The following is a 14,511-nucleotide window of genomic DNA, read 5'->3' on the forward strand; positions in this document are numbered from 1 at the left end:
AATGGTCCTCGCCGATACCCCAGGAGCAACAGTGTCCCTAATTTGCTGGGAAGTGGCGGTGCGGTCCCCTACGGCACTGCGTAGGATCCTACGGTCTTGGCGTGCATCCGTGCGTCGCTGCGGTCCGGTCCCAGGTCGACGGGCACGTGCACCTTCCGCCGACCACTGGCGACAACATCGACGTACTGTGGAGACCTCACGCCCCACGTGTTGAGCAATTCGGTGGTACGTCCACCCGGCCTCCCGCATGCCCACTATACGCCCTCGCTCAAAGTCCGTCAACTGCACATACGGTTCACGTCCACGCTGTCGCGGCATGCTACCAGTGTTAAAGACTGCGATGGAGCTCCGTATGCCACGGCAAAGTGGCTGACACTGACGGCGGCGGTGCACAAATGTTGCGCAGCTAGCGCCATTCGACGGCCAACACCGCGGTTCCTGGTGTGTCTGCTGTGCCGTGCGTGTGATCATTGCTTGTACAGCCCTCTCGCAGTGTCCGGAGCAAGTATGGTGGGTCTGACACACCGGTGTCAATGTGTTCTTTTTTCCATTTCCAGGAGTGTATTACGTGTTCATTGTGTTTGTTATTTTAGCATGTGCTATAGAGAATTCTGAGGCAGCAAATGACTACGTGTAATAATGAATCAGGTAATTTCCCTGTTCTCTGATCCCATGAATTTATGTAAGTTTGGAGAAAAATTAGAAATCAAGAGGCTAGGTAGGTCGACTCCTACTTTAACATCAATTCAGTAGAAAATTTAGCTCTGCAGTGAACAGCAAGCATGAATGTCTGTGTGGCTGTGATTTGGAAAACACTGTATTTTATTTCCCTTCTTTATTATTTGGAGGACAGCTTTTGTCGACAGTCAACATCCCCATGACCAAATTAGGAAACACGAGCTTTCTTTGGGCCACATGAATAATGTTTCAAATCTGAAAAGTTTAGTCAACATAAATATAGCTACCCAATTAGAATGCAGGTACAGAAATATGTGGCATTACACCACCAAAAGGATACCAATAATAGGTACATACTAAATCTAATTATTAACTGTACTCATTTCTGTAATGCATTGGAACTTGTCCTCCGCTGACATGATGAGACTGAAATGTCCTCCAATTCCTGGCATTTTTCATACATTAATTACACTCAGTATTAAAAATCACATTTATAAAAAGCAACAGCTTTCATAGGCACCTCTAAAATTGTCCAGAATGAATTCTCCCAATGCACACTTCAAGTTAGCAAAGAGGAAAGTAGGAAGTAAATTAAAGGAGCAGAGTTTTTGGCTGTAATGGCTGACAAAACCAGTGATGCTGACAAAACCAGTGATGCAGCCTGTGTTTTCCAGATGGTTTTAGTGAATAGGTACATCATTAATGGAAGACCAGTTGAAAGATTTACAGAAGCCATAGCAACAGAAAAGCATCATGCTCAGTCTTTGGCAACATACATCAGGGAACAGACAAATCACAATTAGAAGAACTGTCTACACAAACTAATACACAAACATCTGATGGTGCAGCAATCATGAGTGGTTCGCTCCCAGGGTGCAGGTTCTTGTTACGGAAAAGTTTTATGATGTTGCTTCATACATTCATTATTATGCCCACCAGTTGAATCTAATTATGCTTAAAGCCACTTTCATTAATAAAAACATATAAATATTTTTCACCAAACTTCTGGGACTTTGCAGCTCCTTTTCAGCATTTCCACAAAGAACATCAATTCTTGACAAAGTAGTACGAAAAGAGCTGCCATGTTCAGTGCTTACTTGTTGCAATTAACAGTCAAAGATTATCAATACTGTTTTTGAATATAGGGATGACATTATGAAGTGCATGAATAATATAGCCAATGGGGAAAAAAATGTGTCATAAAAATATCATATGACAAGCCTGCAGTTTAGTAATGATTTTGAAGGATGAATGGTTCATGTTTTTGCTTTTTATTTTTAATAAAATTATGATTCATGTTGATATTTATATATACAGCTATAGAAGAGGGATACTCACCCACATTATGCACAAAATCAGCTGACAGGTTTCAAGCATAAAATTACAAATATTAGGGAAGGTGTGATTGAAAACTCAACAGATTTAGGTAAGTATCATAAAAGGAGGAGAACTAAAGGTCTAGGAATGATGAGTAATCTACTGCAGGACGCAAAAGAAATATGTTATGATGTAAGTTATGAGGTGAAATAAAGATTCAAATTCAGTTGACACTTAGTTGCAGCCTCTCTCTTTCTCCCAAAGAAATTTTCCACTTACTCTTCCTGTTTTCAGAAACTTCTTTCAAAACTGCTATTGAATGTCTTAGTTTTTTGGAGGCAAAGAAATTTCAAACAGAACTCTCTGTTATTTATGGAAGCGAGGAGTACACAAGTACATATGGAGCTTGTCAGATTACATAATGGATAATAACTTTGTGACACATAGAGCAAATCTCTGAAACTCACGCAAGTGATAATTACAATTACAATGACATCAGATGCAGAACATTCCTGAAATGTGTAAATATTTCCGAAATGCGTCAAAACCTTCATATGGAACACTACGGACCAAGAAAGGCAAACAGCACTTGCAATGTTCTCTACTGAATGGTACCTTGCTTAACCCTCCCATTACGAAGCTTTTCCACACCTCTATTTTACCAAGGGGGTATTTGGACTACCCCAAAAGAGTTTTGTGTTTTATTGTAATATTTGTTCTCAGATTTAATTATTTCCATTGAATAGGTTTATTTAGTAATGAAGAAAAGCTTATCAGGTTATTAGAAGTATTTAATCAGATCACAGATACAAGGTAAAAAAAATTTTTTTTCTTTCACTAAATTCAGTACTCAACGAACAGAAAATTAATAATCTATGTACCTCAACAGTCACTGCAATAAAATAACACAAGACTTTTTTCAACTTTTCAGTCAAGTACATTTTTGCACTGCATGCACATCACAGTAACAGTTTCTTCTCTGTGTATATTACAAACAGGTTTCTTGCACGTTACACAACAGAATCTTGTTTTCTGATCTTCATTTCTCTTGCAATCTTGACATCATTGTGGCGTTGGTAACTAGGAACACTGGGTCTGGATCACTGCTGTAGGAATTGCAATATCACAAGCTTTCAGTGCATCTTGTACATCTTTATGAAGACCGTTGATATTTTTGGCTCTTTCTTCCCAGTTGCCTTTGCTGAGTCCAAATGCCAGTTCAGTCGTGAAGAGATTATGTCGGTTTCAGTTATTCTTCTGCCATTCAGGAAATCTTTGAGTGTACAGAATATATGCGTTCAGTGCTGCAATATCTATCATTTCCATGAAGATTCTTAGTGACCACTGCCTCGTTCCTCTAACACAACTGTATTCTCTTGTCATTATGTTCCCATTATCTACAGCAGTATGATTTCGGGTTTGTGTTCACTTTCTTCACCACTCACTTGTCTCTCATTATGCTGAGTAGAGAGTAGTATTACTGCCTTTCCCTTCTTTGGAACATAGGGAACTAGGTTCAAGTTATTTGTGAAACCAAACATTGAAGAGTGAACTTCTCTCTTTCTGTTTGGCAAGAATTCACTTGGAATATCTTTCTTATTGGAACGCAAGGTACCAACCAATGTCATGTTTTGTTTTAGTAGTTCAGCAGCCAATGGTTCACCATTCCTGTGTAAATTTGGACCCGTAATAAGTAAGATGTCTTCACATCAGCACAAACCCAAATTTTAATGCCATACTAGCCAGGCTTGCTCTTCATATAAACTCTAAAAGGGCAGTTTCCTCGATACGTTGCTAATCATTCATCAATAGTCAAATATACATAAAGGTAGAAGTTCTTGCACAAGTTAGATTGAAATTTGTCAAACCCTACCCTGTTGGCTTGTAGCTTGTCCTTGGTTTCTTCAATTCTTTGTACTCTTGTGTCTCTGTTGTCAAATCGCTAGAATTTCAGTATAGACAAAAACTGGTTTCTTGACATGGTGGCAGAAATGAATGGTTGCCGAAAGCCAACATTACCTCCCCACACATCGGAAGCACTTGTGCGATGTCCTCGAGTTTGACCACCTCCTATTAGAGTTGCTAATACAGCGTACACTTCAGCTGCATTTATATCTCTCCATGTCGTTTTGTTCGAAGAATGAGCTGCATTCCACAAAGAAATTACTCGTTTGGCTTCCCTGTTCATTTCTTCTACAATGATGCTCATGATTTCCAGTGAGATAAATAATAAAAATGACTCTGTTATTGTTTTGATTGTTTTTCCATCATTCACTGGGCCAGGTGTTACGTTCAAAATGTTACAACATTGACTCTGCCCAACTTTTGGTGGTTCACTAGAAAATTGTAGTCCACTTCTAGAAACAAACAAATCTCCAGTGTCTTTGTCTTCTTCTTCATCTTCTTTTCATCATCCTCTTCTTCTTCTACTTGTTCACACCACACCATACAGGCATGAAGTGCATCTACACTATGTAATTTTACTACATATTTTCATTCATTAAAGATTCTAATTTTGGACAAAGATGGGAAATGAAACAGGTCATGGCCTAGTCAAAGGAACCACCCTTGCATTTACCTAAGGAATATCAACATGTCTAGCTGAAGGATATATTGTGGAGAAAAGTCTGAAATTTATATTTACCCAGCAGTGGATACCAAATAATTGATGATGATGATCAAGATTGTAATAAGAGGTGTGTTTTGTCACCAGACAGTAGATCTGATATGAAAGCTATTGCACTTACATAAACATTGTTAAGGAAATTCATGGGTGGCACAAAAACAGCAATTCAAGAAAACAACTGATGGTCAGGGTTCACAGCTGTTAGAATTTTTTAAAGGACATAATATTTGCCATTAACTGTAGAGATCATTATTTCACAACTGCAGGTTTGGCATGTGAGGCGTTTTCCAATGGTACTGCAAAAGACTTTGCTTCAGTGCATCAACCTTTAAAATCCTCCAACACATAGACATGTCACTGTCATTGGCCTTAGTTCATAAGTAAACAGTATGTTAGAACATTCATTGGTAGTGATTTACATAAATGATGTGAACATTGTGAAAAGGCTTATTTTTGAGAAATTACATGAATACATGTCAGAAGATTTTAGAGTCTGACATTTGCTGAAGCAAAACCTTCTGCAGTACCACTTAAAAATGTCCCAAATGCTGAAATTGCTATTGTGAAATATATAATGTCTATAGTCAATGCCAAATATGATAAGCTTTAAGGAATTCAAGAGGATACAACCAGTAATTGTGTGGAGGAGGAATTCGTAAGTAGATAGTTACATGAAGAGTATACATTAAATAAAGGTTTAGTTTCAAAAATGTGACTGGATGTTTTTGTTTGGCCATTTAATCATGGAGCTTATCCAGGGTGAAGCACTGCAAAAGAATTTCCAAGGTTGGAGATGTAATTCATTTGTTCATAGTTACATACGCTATTTTATAACACTCTTCACTCCTTCATTGCAAAATAAATGGTCCATAAGCCTAACATTGAAAAAAGTGTGTAAAACAAAGCTAATTAAATACATCAACCATATTTCTTACCCATAGCTCCTGCAACAGCGTCTGATGGGGAGCACTGACATCACCAACTAAGCTGTAGCTCCAAGCCATGCTGTTAGTGAGACCATCACCAAGTGACAATGTCTGTCTACTCCATAGTGGTAGCATTTCTGCCTCAGTTGGTAGAGATAATTCAAGGAGTGGATGTCTTGCAAGAGCAGAGCTCTCCATCCAACCACCCCAGGCCCAACGAACAATAAACGATCCATTGCGGAAGCTTACAGCTTCGCTGGTTGAAACTCCTGGAACAAATAAGAGGCTGTAATTAAAATGATGTCCATGGCAATAATAGCAGTAATAATAATAAAAAGTAAAACAAACTCTTTTAATCTGTGTGCTTGTCATTTTGACGACTTTGGGTTCTCTCAAGATTTCTATTTCAAATACACTGTTGGTAGCACTATGTATTCTCAGCTGTAGCAAAGTACATTTTGGTTACTGGGAGCATTTAAATAACATTAGACACAGGATGATTAAAATTATGAATACATATATATTATACAGCACAGAACTATTGCCATCATTAATCATCCTACAAAAAACTATGAATGTGCCTATCTCAAGATATACAAAGTGGGGCACAATTCATTTTGGCAGAATGCAAGATTGTTTTGTTGGCAGTATAATGAAACAATAAAACATAGTAATAGTAATAATAATATAATAATACATACTTACTGGAAAAAGCCAAACTCTTTTAATTTGTGTGCTTGTCTGTTTAAGGTCTTTGCCTTTGGAAACCAATTTGGTTCCAGTACAAAGCTTGTGGTAGCACTGCACTGAAAGCTGTCACAGTCAGTAACATGGTGGATATTGTGCTGTTTTTGTGCAATGTGCGAAGAAGTCAATGTTTTTAATGAAGTGCTAATTGAAGACTTATCTATGCATTATGCCAGTTGAAGGTGGGCAAAAGCTCAAAAATGTATTGTGATAAATAAAAATATGTAAAAAGTTGGCTGGTTGCTTTATTTCTTTAAACTAATATAAACCCAGCCATGGAACTCAACAACTAGCAAAATGGATAAAATTTATAACAAAATATTTTTCTAAGTAGCACCCCATTTCCTGTTATCAAGTGCAAATATACTGTGAAACTCTCTTGTTTGAACTACTGTGTTTAGGTATTTATTGATCGTAGTACATCATTTGGGATATATAAACATATTTTCAAAGAATCTATGATTCTCACACAAAGTGTGTGTTTCATTGTGCTGCCAGACCTGTATGAAAGAATGTGTTATCTGTTTTATAGTAAGCGTCTTGGGGAGTGGGAACACATGTTCATGCAATCAGTACAAAATCAACACTATGCTCAGTCATATTAGTAAAAAACATCGGAATACAGTACCTCAATGAACTGTAACAATAAATCCAAAAACTGTCAGACTGATGTAACTTGTTTTAAAAGTAAATCTTAATATTATAAATAAAAAACGTGGAGGTAGATGTAAAAAGATGATAGTTGTTTTGTTAGACCCCTTGACAACAGGCCAGTGCAAATATTTGCTGATTAGTGGAAAGCAGGTTACATGGAACATAGAGCCTACTGTCACGACACTCACTTTTATGTTGAGCGCTTTCTCCAAAAGCATATATTTATTTGAGGTGACATGAGAAAAGTTATCTTTCAGTTGTACATTATATTTCATAATCATAATAAATGGAGTTTGAGAGCCTAGATGTATAGCACTGTGCAATTTGTTTTTTCTTTCATTACATTTTTTCCCTACTGATCAACAAGACCAAGATTTTATAATATGTCAAAGAAAAACACAAAGAAGTAACACAATGGAGAAACAAAATACACAGTGCTGCTACCCATCCAGTGATATCACAGGTCGCTGACCAATTACAGCTCTTTAACCTACCTCTTGAATTCTATTTACCTTGAAAGAAAAAATGATAAAAATAACATAGAAACAAATAAGAGATGAATATGAAACTTCTTGGCAGATTAAAACTGTGTGCCCGACCGAGACTCGAACTCAGGACCTTTGCCTTTCGTGGGCAAGTGCTCTACCATCTGAGCTACCAAAGCACGACTCATGCCCGGTACTCACAGCTTTACTTCTGCCAGTATCTCGTCTCCTACCTTCCAAACTTTACAGAAGCTCTCCTGCGAACAGAAGTAAAGCTGTGAGTACCAGGCGTGAGTCGTGCTTTGGTAGCTCAGATGGTAGAGCACTTGCCCGCGAAAGGCAAAGGTCCTGAGTTCGAGTCTCGGTCGGGCACACAGTTTTAATCTGCCAGGAAGTTTCATATCAGCGCACACTCCGCTGCAGAGTGAAAATCTCATTCTGAAGAGATGAATATTTATGCTATTTACCACAGCGTCTTTATCTCTTAGCAATCCAAAACAAGACAAGTGTAAATTCCCAAATATCATGTAGCGCTAAGTAATATGCACATATTACTGTAATACACATACGTAACATATTTACAGAACTTAAAGCTTTTCTATGCAAAGAAAGATACCTTCAAGTACTGTTAGCCGTTTTGCTCCTCTGTCTTCCATTCTCAAAGTGACAGAATGCTGTGGCTGAACTAAATCTCCAGCAGATAAAGACTGCATTAGAGATGAGATCTCTACAGTTAATCCATCTTCTGCTGTAAGTCTAGATGCCAAATTAACGGTTTCTCCTGTAGGTAGTATAACATCAGTAAGCCGACCATTTGATTCATAGTGATACATATATGTTTCACCACCCTGTAAAGGATATTCATAAATAACCATAAGCAACAGGAAATAACATACAGACATAAAATGTTGCTTGTCTATACAAAAGCAACAACTCTGATTAATAGTGGCATTTGAATAAATAGATAGACATGAGAGGCACTAATATATAGCTAATGTAAAGCTTGAATAAATGCACAGATCAGTTATTTTTATGCAGATTGTTGAATTTATCACAGGACAGATGACAACTTAATGTGATAAGCTAAAGAGTAGACATTTTCCTGTTCAGGTGTAGCTGCGGAACACGACTAATACACAGTTTACAAAAGCAGGAAATAAGTACTATGTACATCAAGACTTGATGGTGAGAACTGATAGATTTAAAAACCATTTCACATTACTATCAATAAAGAGAAGCTAAGACAAACTTAGAGTTAAAGAAAGAAATTCAAGGCTTCTGATGACTAACGAGCAGTACACATGGAAATAGAATGCATATGCTTGAGTTTCTTTATTTGGCAAAAGACAGGAAAAGCTATGAAGAAATGAGAATGTTTAGAAATCAGAAAGGAAAAAAAAACTGGGAGATGGGGGAAGTGCTAGATGCTGATATGGTCTAATTATGTGGAATACATGTGGGCAAGAACTTAAGCTGTAATATGTGTATTGACTTCCTGTGAAATATATTAAATGGTTTGGTGTTTGTGATGCAAATAATAGCAAGTTCTACTGTCATAAATGCAGAGAAACTATCATATAATAGTTCTTTTGAATCTGGCATTAAATGTGGTAAGGGTTTCTAGGGAAAGATAATTGTCAACAATATTACGAAAAGGAAAGTTGCTACTCACGTAATAGCAGAGGTGCTGAGTTGCAGATAGGCAAATAAAGCTTTCGGCCATTAACGCCTTCATCAACAATAGATGACAGACAGACAGTGACTCAGCATCTCTGCTATATGGTGAGTAGCAACTTTCCTTTTCATAATATCCCTTAACTCGCGAGGTGACTTTTCTGTAACATATACCACGAGGTGGGGTCTCTGGGACCCCTATGCAACTTTCCTTTACATAATATCCCTTAACTCACGAGGTGACTTTTCTGTAACGTATACCACAAGGTGGGGTCTCTGGGACCCCTATGTTTTAACCGAGATTTAGGGCAAAAATCGTCTGAAATTTTTAAATTATGCTATATAATATTTATTTTTACAATGATTTAAGTGTTGTTTAAATGCTTCTAGTTTATTTTATTGGACTAAACAAAGCCTGCAGCATTTTACTATTTATTACACAAAAGTATATAATTTTGTGTGGTTCTTTTGAATAGTACACATAAATAGACTGTTAGAGTACTGAATTTTACATTCTGAAAAATTATACAATCTCTGTAGCAAATATATTTCCTAATAAAACTAAATTACAGGGTTTAAATTTGTGCATAAAAATTCCACCTGATAGGTACAAAGAGTGTCTGTCAAATTGACATTCATTGCTGGAAACTACATTTTTCTTATCACCACTCAGAACACATTCGATTTTAACAGACACTTTAAGTATTTTATTGGAAAAAAAAAAAAAAAAAAAAAGAAAAAAAAAAAAAAAAAAAAAAACAAAACAGATAGATCCCCATTACAACTTTGCTGAAGTTCTTCCTCCGAATGATACTCTTGTTCGATAGCAGAACTGTGATCACTGGGTAATGTAAAATCATCATTTTTTTAGTTTATTTCTTGATCTATATCACTGACACCTTCCTCCATAGACCAACTAACAATTTCATCAAACTCGGGAAAGTTAAAAATAACACATTTGTGCCAACACATTTTGAACTATACAGTACCATACTGAAGAAAACAGGTACGAAGCTCACGAGGTGCGGTTTAGGAGACTCCTACACCTATCAATAACATGTGACAGCAATTAACACAGAAGACAATAATGCGGCCTACAGCAAAACATCATAGGCTTGGCAATTTAAGGAGGGCAGAGGGAGTATAGAAGCATTCCACCACAACTGGCCTTGGAGAGCAAGTTCGAAAATTTTTGCCCGGTCTGAGAGACCAAAACTTGTGAGTTAAGGGATGTTGTTACATTCCATCCTGGATTTTCCATTGTTTGAAGATGATTGTTAGATACATGTGCACAGTACAGCAAAAAGAAACTTGTTGTTCATTAGTTTGTAAATTACAAATCCTAACTGTTCTCTCCCTATAAATTTATAAAATTATAATCTTCTTACACAGCAGACAAAAAATGTTTGAGGAGAATCATTTTAACTGTACTTGCAGAACGAGAAATAAAAAGAATTCTTCCCACACACAAACTGAAATTATATGCACAGCTTCTACAGTACATGAGGATGGCAATCTATAATAAATTTATAGGCCAAAACATACTTAATATGGAGCCAGATCCATAAAAAGAAGGCTGCAGAAGATGTTTGTGGGGGAAATGTTACTACTTAGTACACAAATGCATGGAGAATTAACTGATATTTTGAGCTAAGTGTAATTTGATTTTAGATTGTTTTCTATAATAAAGCTATATTATTATTATTATTATTATTATTATTATTATTAGGGTTTTGTTATAAGCATCAATTCTCTGTTTGCAGTGAAATTTTGCAACAAATGTTTGATATGTCTCCAGTACCTGAATCAAATGATTTACATTAATAATGTTACAAGACTAATAAATCACAATTCACAAAATGACCTCCATCCATGTAAAAGTTTTTCTGTTTGTCTTTAGTGTGGTGATTTACCATAATGTTACTTTCATTCTGAGCTCCTACTGGCAAAGGTATAAATGCTTAATTTTTTTCTTGTAGATACCAACCCAGAATTAGACATTGCAGCAACAATTTACTTTATGCAGAGGAGGAGGAGGAGGAGGAGATTTGTGTTTAACGTCCCATCAAAAATGAGGTCATTAGAGACGGAGCACAAGCTCAGATTGGGGAAGGATATTGGCCATGCCCTTTCAAAGGAACCATCCTGGCATTTGCATGAAACGATTTAGGGAATCACGGAAAACCTAAATCAGGATGGCACAAGACGGGTTTGAACCGTCATCCTCCCGAATGCGAGTCCACTGAGCTAACCACTGCGCCACCTCGCTCGGTTACTTTATGCAGTATAACACTATTGGGTATTCTTATACTACCATAGTTTCAACATAACCTGTCTAGTTTAAGTTATCACCTGACAAGATACTTACACCGCCACCTCTAGAATCTGACCGACTTGTAAGCAGGCCTGTTGTGCTGTCATATTCAAGATCAATTTCCGTTTTTCCTTTCTCTAGGAATTTCACCAAGAAACCTACTCCAGAAATCTTAAGATCTGATTTGTGATCCTGGGTGTTTTCAATGGTACTGACCTGCAACAAATTTGTTAGTCCATGACATTTATTTAACTTATCATTATCCTTACATTTTAGAAAAGTTTGAAAACACTGAAAACATTAAATTTACATTTTATTTGTCATACAGGTGTATGTGTACTCTCTTAATTATGAAGAAGGATTCATCTGTAAGCTTCACAACATTTTCAAAAATGTTATTGTGCCTACTGAAGCCTTACCTCAGCTGTATAATGAGGTGTTACCTTAATGCCTAATTTAAACATAACAAAAGAGCTTTTATCAGCTTTCAGTCTAATTCCATAATATTAAACAGTTTTCTTTGTTCCCTTTTTTAAACTCGGTATGGAAGAATGTCTGAAGTGTGAAAGCTGCCAAGAATTCTTCCGGGTTGTATGGCTGTGGTCCATGGAACTCTTCTATCCCTGACGTTTCATCCAAAGTTATGTTTGACATCTTTGAAGGTGCTCCTGGTTGTGCTGAGTCTTGCCGACAAGTCTTGTCGGCAAGACTCAGCACAACCAGGATCACCTCAGAAGATGTCCAATGTAGCTTTGGGCAAAACGTCTGGGATAGAAGAGTTTCATGGGCCACGACCATACAACCCAGAAGAATTATCAGCAGCTGAAACATCTGGTCGTGAAAGCCTTCATTGTATGACAAGTGTGAAAGATTGGATTTCAGATGATGTGAGGTCTCACCATCAACCTGCCATGATTGGTAAAGTTCTGGCAGCTTGTAAGCAGCTGCTTGAACATGACTTAAACAGAGAATTAATTTCTATTATTATAGGTTATCCGTCTTGAGCTGACGGTGATCTAATTAAAAAGAATTACACAAAACATATTTCACTTTTATTTATAAAGCATCTTCCGCAGTTACTGGTGTTTCTTTATGTATTCTGCTCCTTCCCTCCTTGCTAGCTGTGGTTGGTGTCAAAAGACTTCATTTCACATCTACACTTGGCAGTTTTTGACATTCTGCAGTATTTCCTGCACTGCACTATTTACAATTCACTTTATTAAACTGTTTCAAAGTGAATTTTAAGTAATGCAAAGCAGGAAATACTGCAGAATGCCAAAAACTGCTAAGTGCAGAAGTGAAATGAAGCCTTTCAACACCAACTGCTGCTATCAAGGAGAGAAGAAGCAAAATCTATAAAGAAACACCAATAACCACGGAAGATGCTTTATAAATAAAAGCGAAACACGTCTGGTGTAATTCTTTTTAATTAGATTGCAGTCAGCTCAAGACAGATAACCTATAGTAACAGATGTTAACAGCTGCTGCAGAAGATGGCCACACAAACAAATGTATTAAAGAATTAATTGTTTAATACTGAACTCAAACCATGGTCATTACTTTTAAGACATGTAGAATTTCAATTAAAATTAGTGCTTACAGAATATAAAATATTTCTATCTGAGAGCACAAATTTAATATTTTATGCAGGGCATTTAATGAAGCTGTTTCACATTGTTAGACAGCATACTTTGCAATACTTACAACGTTGCTATAGTCCCTGAGGAAAAGAATCTTGTTCCCAGAGCTGTCAGTAACAGTTGACAGTTTACCAAAACTTGTGTTCTTGCTGTAAAGAAATGAATAACGAGTCTTTCCAGATGTCAGGTCCTTTGTTGCAACATGTTGACCATAACGATTGAAAACATAGATTTCTTGAGTTGGTGGATATGGAATCCTGGAAACAAAAGAAACATATAACACATTCCCTTGTGGTAAATTAGTATTACTCAGCATGCCATTATATTATTATAAAAATATTAATGATAATGCAACTTTATAAGCTGTAAAAACTTATAAGCAATTAAATGAAATGAGTGGAATCAATGAGGATGAGAGCAGTGAGATGTAATTATATGACATTATATCAGTCAGATCCCATTCAGAAAAGCTCACCTATAACGTTCAGTTTCAATACATGTGAACTTGATATTATGTTCAACACACATGACAAATAATTTCTCCATATTTCTGTTACAAAAAGAGGCCACTATAGAGACTTCTATTTTAACAAAAAGATTTTTGTATTTATATAGTGCTCCGACAGACACAATACATCAATTTCCTTTTGACTCCGTATGTAATATAATCACAGAATAAGTTTATTTTCAGTCTTCTAATTCAAACACATTTCTTTAGTGTGTGATATGTCTTTTAGCTTCACCTCTTTTAAACCACTCTGAATGGCTCACCTTCTGCACCCATAATCACAGGAATTTTAACATTGGTGACAATGCCACTGTACCCTCTATTTTCAGTTGACGTATCTTTCCCTTTCTTGTAAAGCTGTTAGCAATTTTTTTTGTATTTATGCCACCCAACAGCAACATTTGGCACAACACCAACGTGAGGCTTATCTGAAGTCACCAGCAGCCCAATCACATGATGGTTTTGTTCATTCAGCACTGATCATGCCACTACAAAACTTCAATAAACTCACATTTGTGGTTAATTTTCCTCTTGTTTTACATTTTCTTTAATAAAGATAGTTCAAGACATAACTTTAGAAGGACTGCTTGTGGCTTAACATATTCCTAATACAGCAGTAGGAGAATTTCAGTACATTTGTTACAAATTCAAAGTAAAAAAACATACCTGAACTCTCCATTTTCATTGTGAACTGGGAGATAATGTTCCAGTGCTAATATATGCAAGCTGCCTTGATCAGCAACATTAAGCACACCATCTGGAGAAACAGTCAGAGCTGATATGGACGTAAACTGTGCATTTGAAGACAGCATTGTCTCTTTTGCATCATGATCGCTATTGCCATCTTCAGGCATTCCACAAGGGCACATTCCTGGAGGAGCCATCACTGACGAACTTCCATTATTTATGCAATCACAGTTTTGTGCTCTGTGAACAAAATAC

The 14,511-nt window shown here is 36.7% G+C and overlaps 1 protein-coding gene across 1 annotated transcript in view; it reads right to left on the minus strand.

Moving 5' to 3' along the window:
* LOC126475424 (teneurin-a) overlaps window positions 1-14,511 on the minus strand; it is a 353,360-nt gene that overhangs the window by 50,740 nt on the left and 288,109 nt on the right. Inside the window, exons 22-26 of the mRNA XM_050103269.1 lie at window positions 14,236-14,496; window positions 13,126-13,318; window positions 11,476-11,637; window positions 8,050-8,281; window positions 5,557-5,816 (exon numbers count right to left, since the gene is read on the minus strand). Of these exons, the coding sequence (XP_049959226.1) occupies window positions 5,557-5,816; window positions 8,050-8,281; window positions 11,476-11,637; window positions 13,126-13,318; window positions 14,236-14,496 (1,108 nt within the window). The remainder of the gene's footprint in view (window positions 1-5,556; window positions 5,817-8,049; window positions 8,282-11,475; window positions 11,638-13,125; window positions 13,319-14,235; window positions 14,497-14,511) is intronic.

The sequence above is a fragment of the Schistocerca serialis genome, chromosome 4 (genome assembly GCF_023864345.2).
Source record: "Schistocerca serialis cubense isolate TAMUIC-IGC-003099 chromosome 4, iqSchSeri2.2, whole genome shotgun sequence".
NCBI lineage: Eukaryota > Metazoa > Arthropoda > Insecta > Orthoptera > Acrididae > Schistocerca > Schistocerca serialis.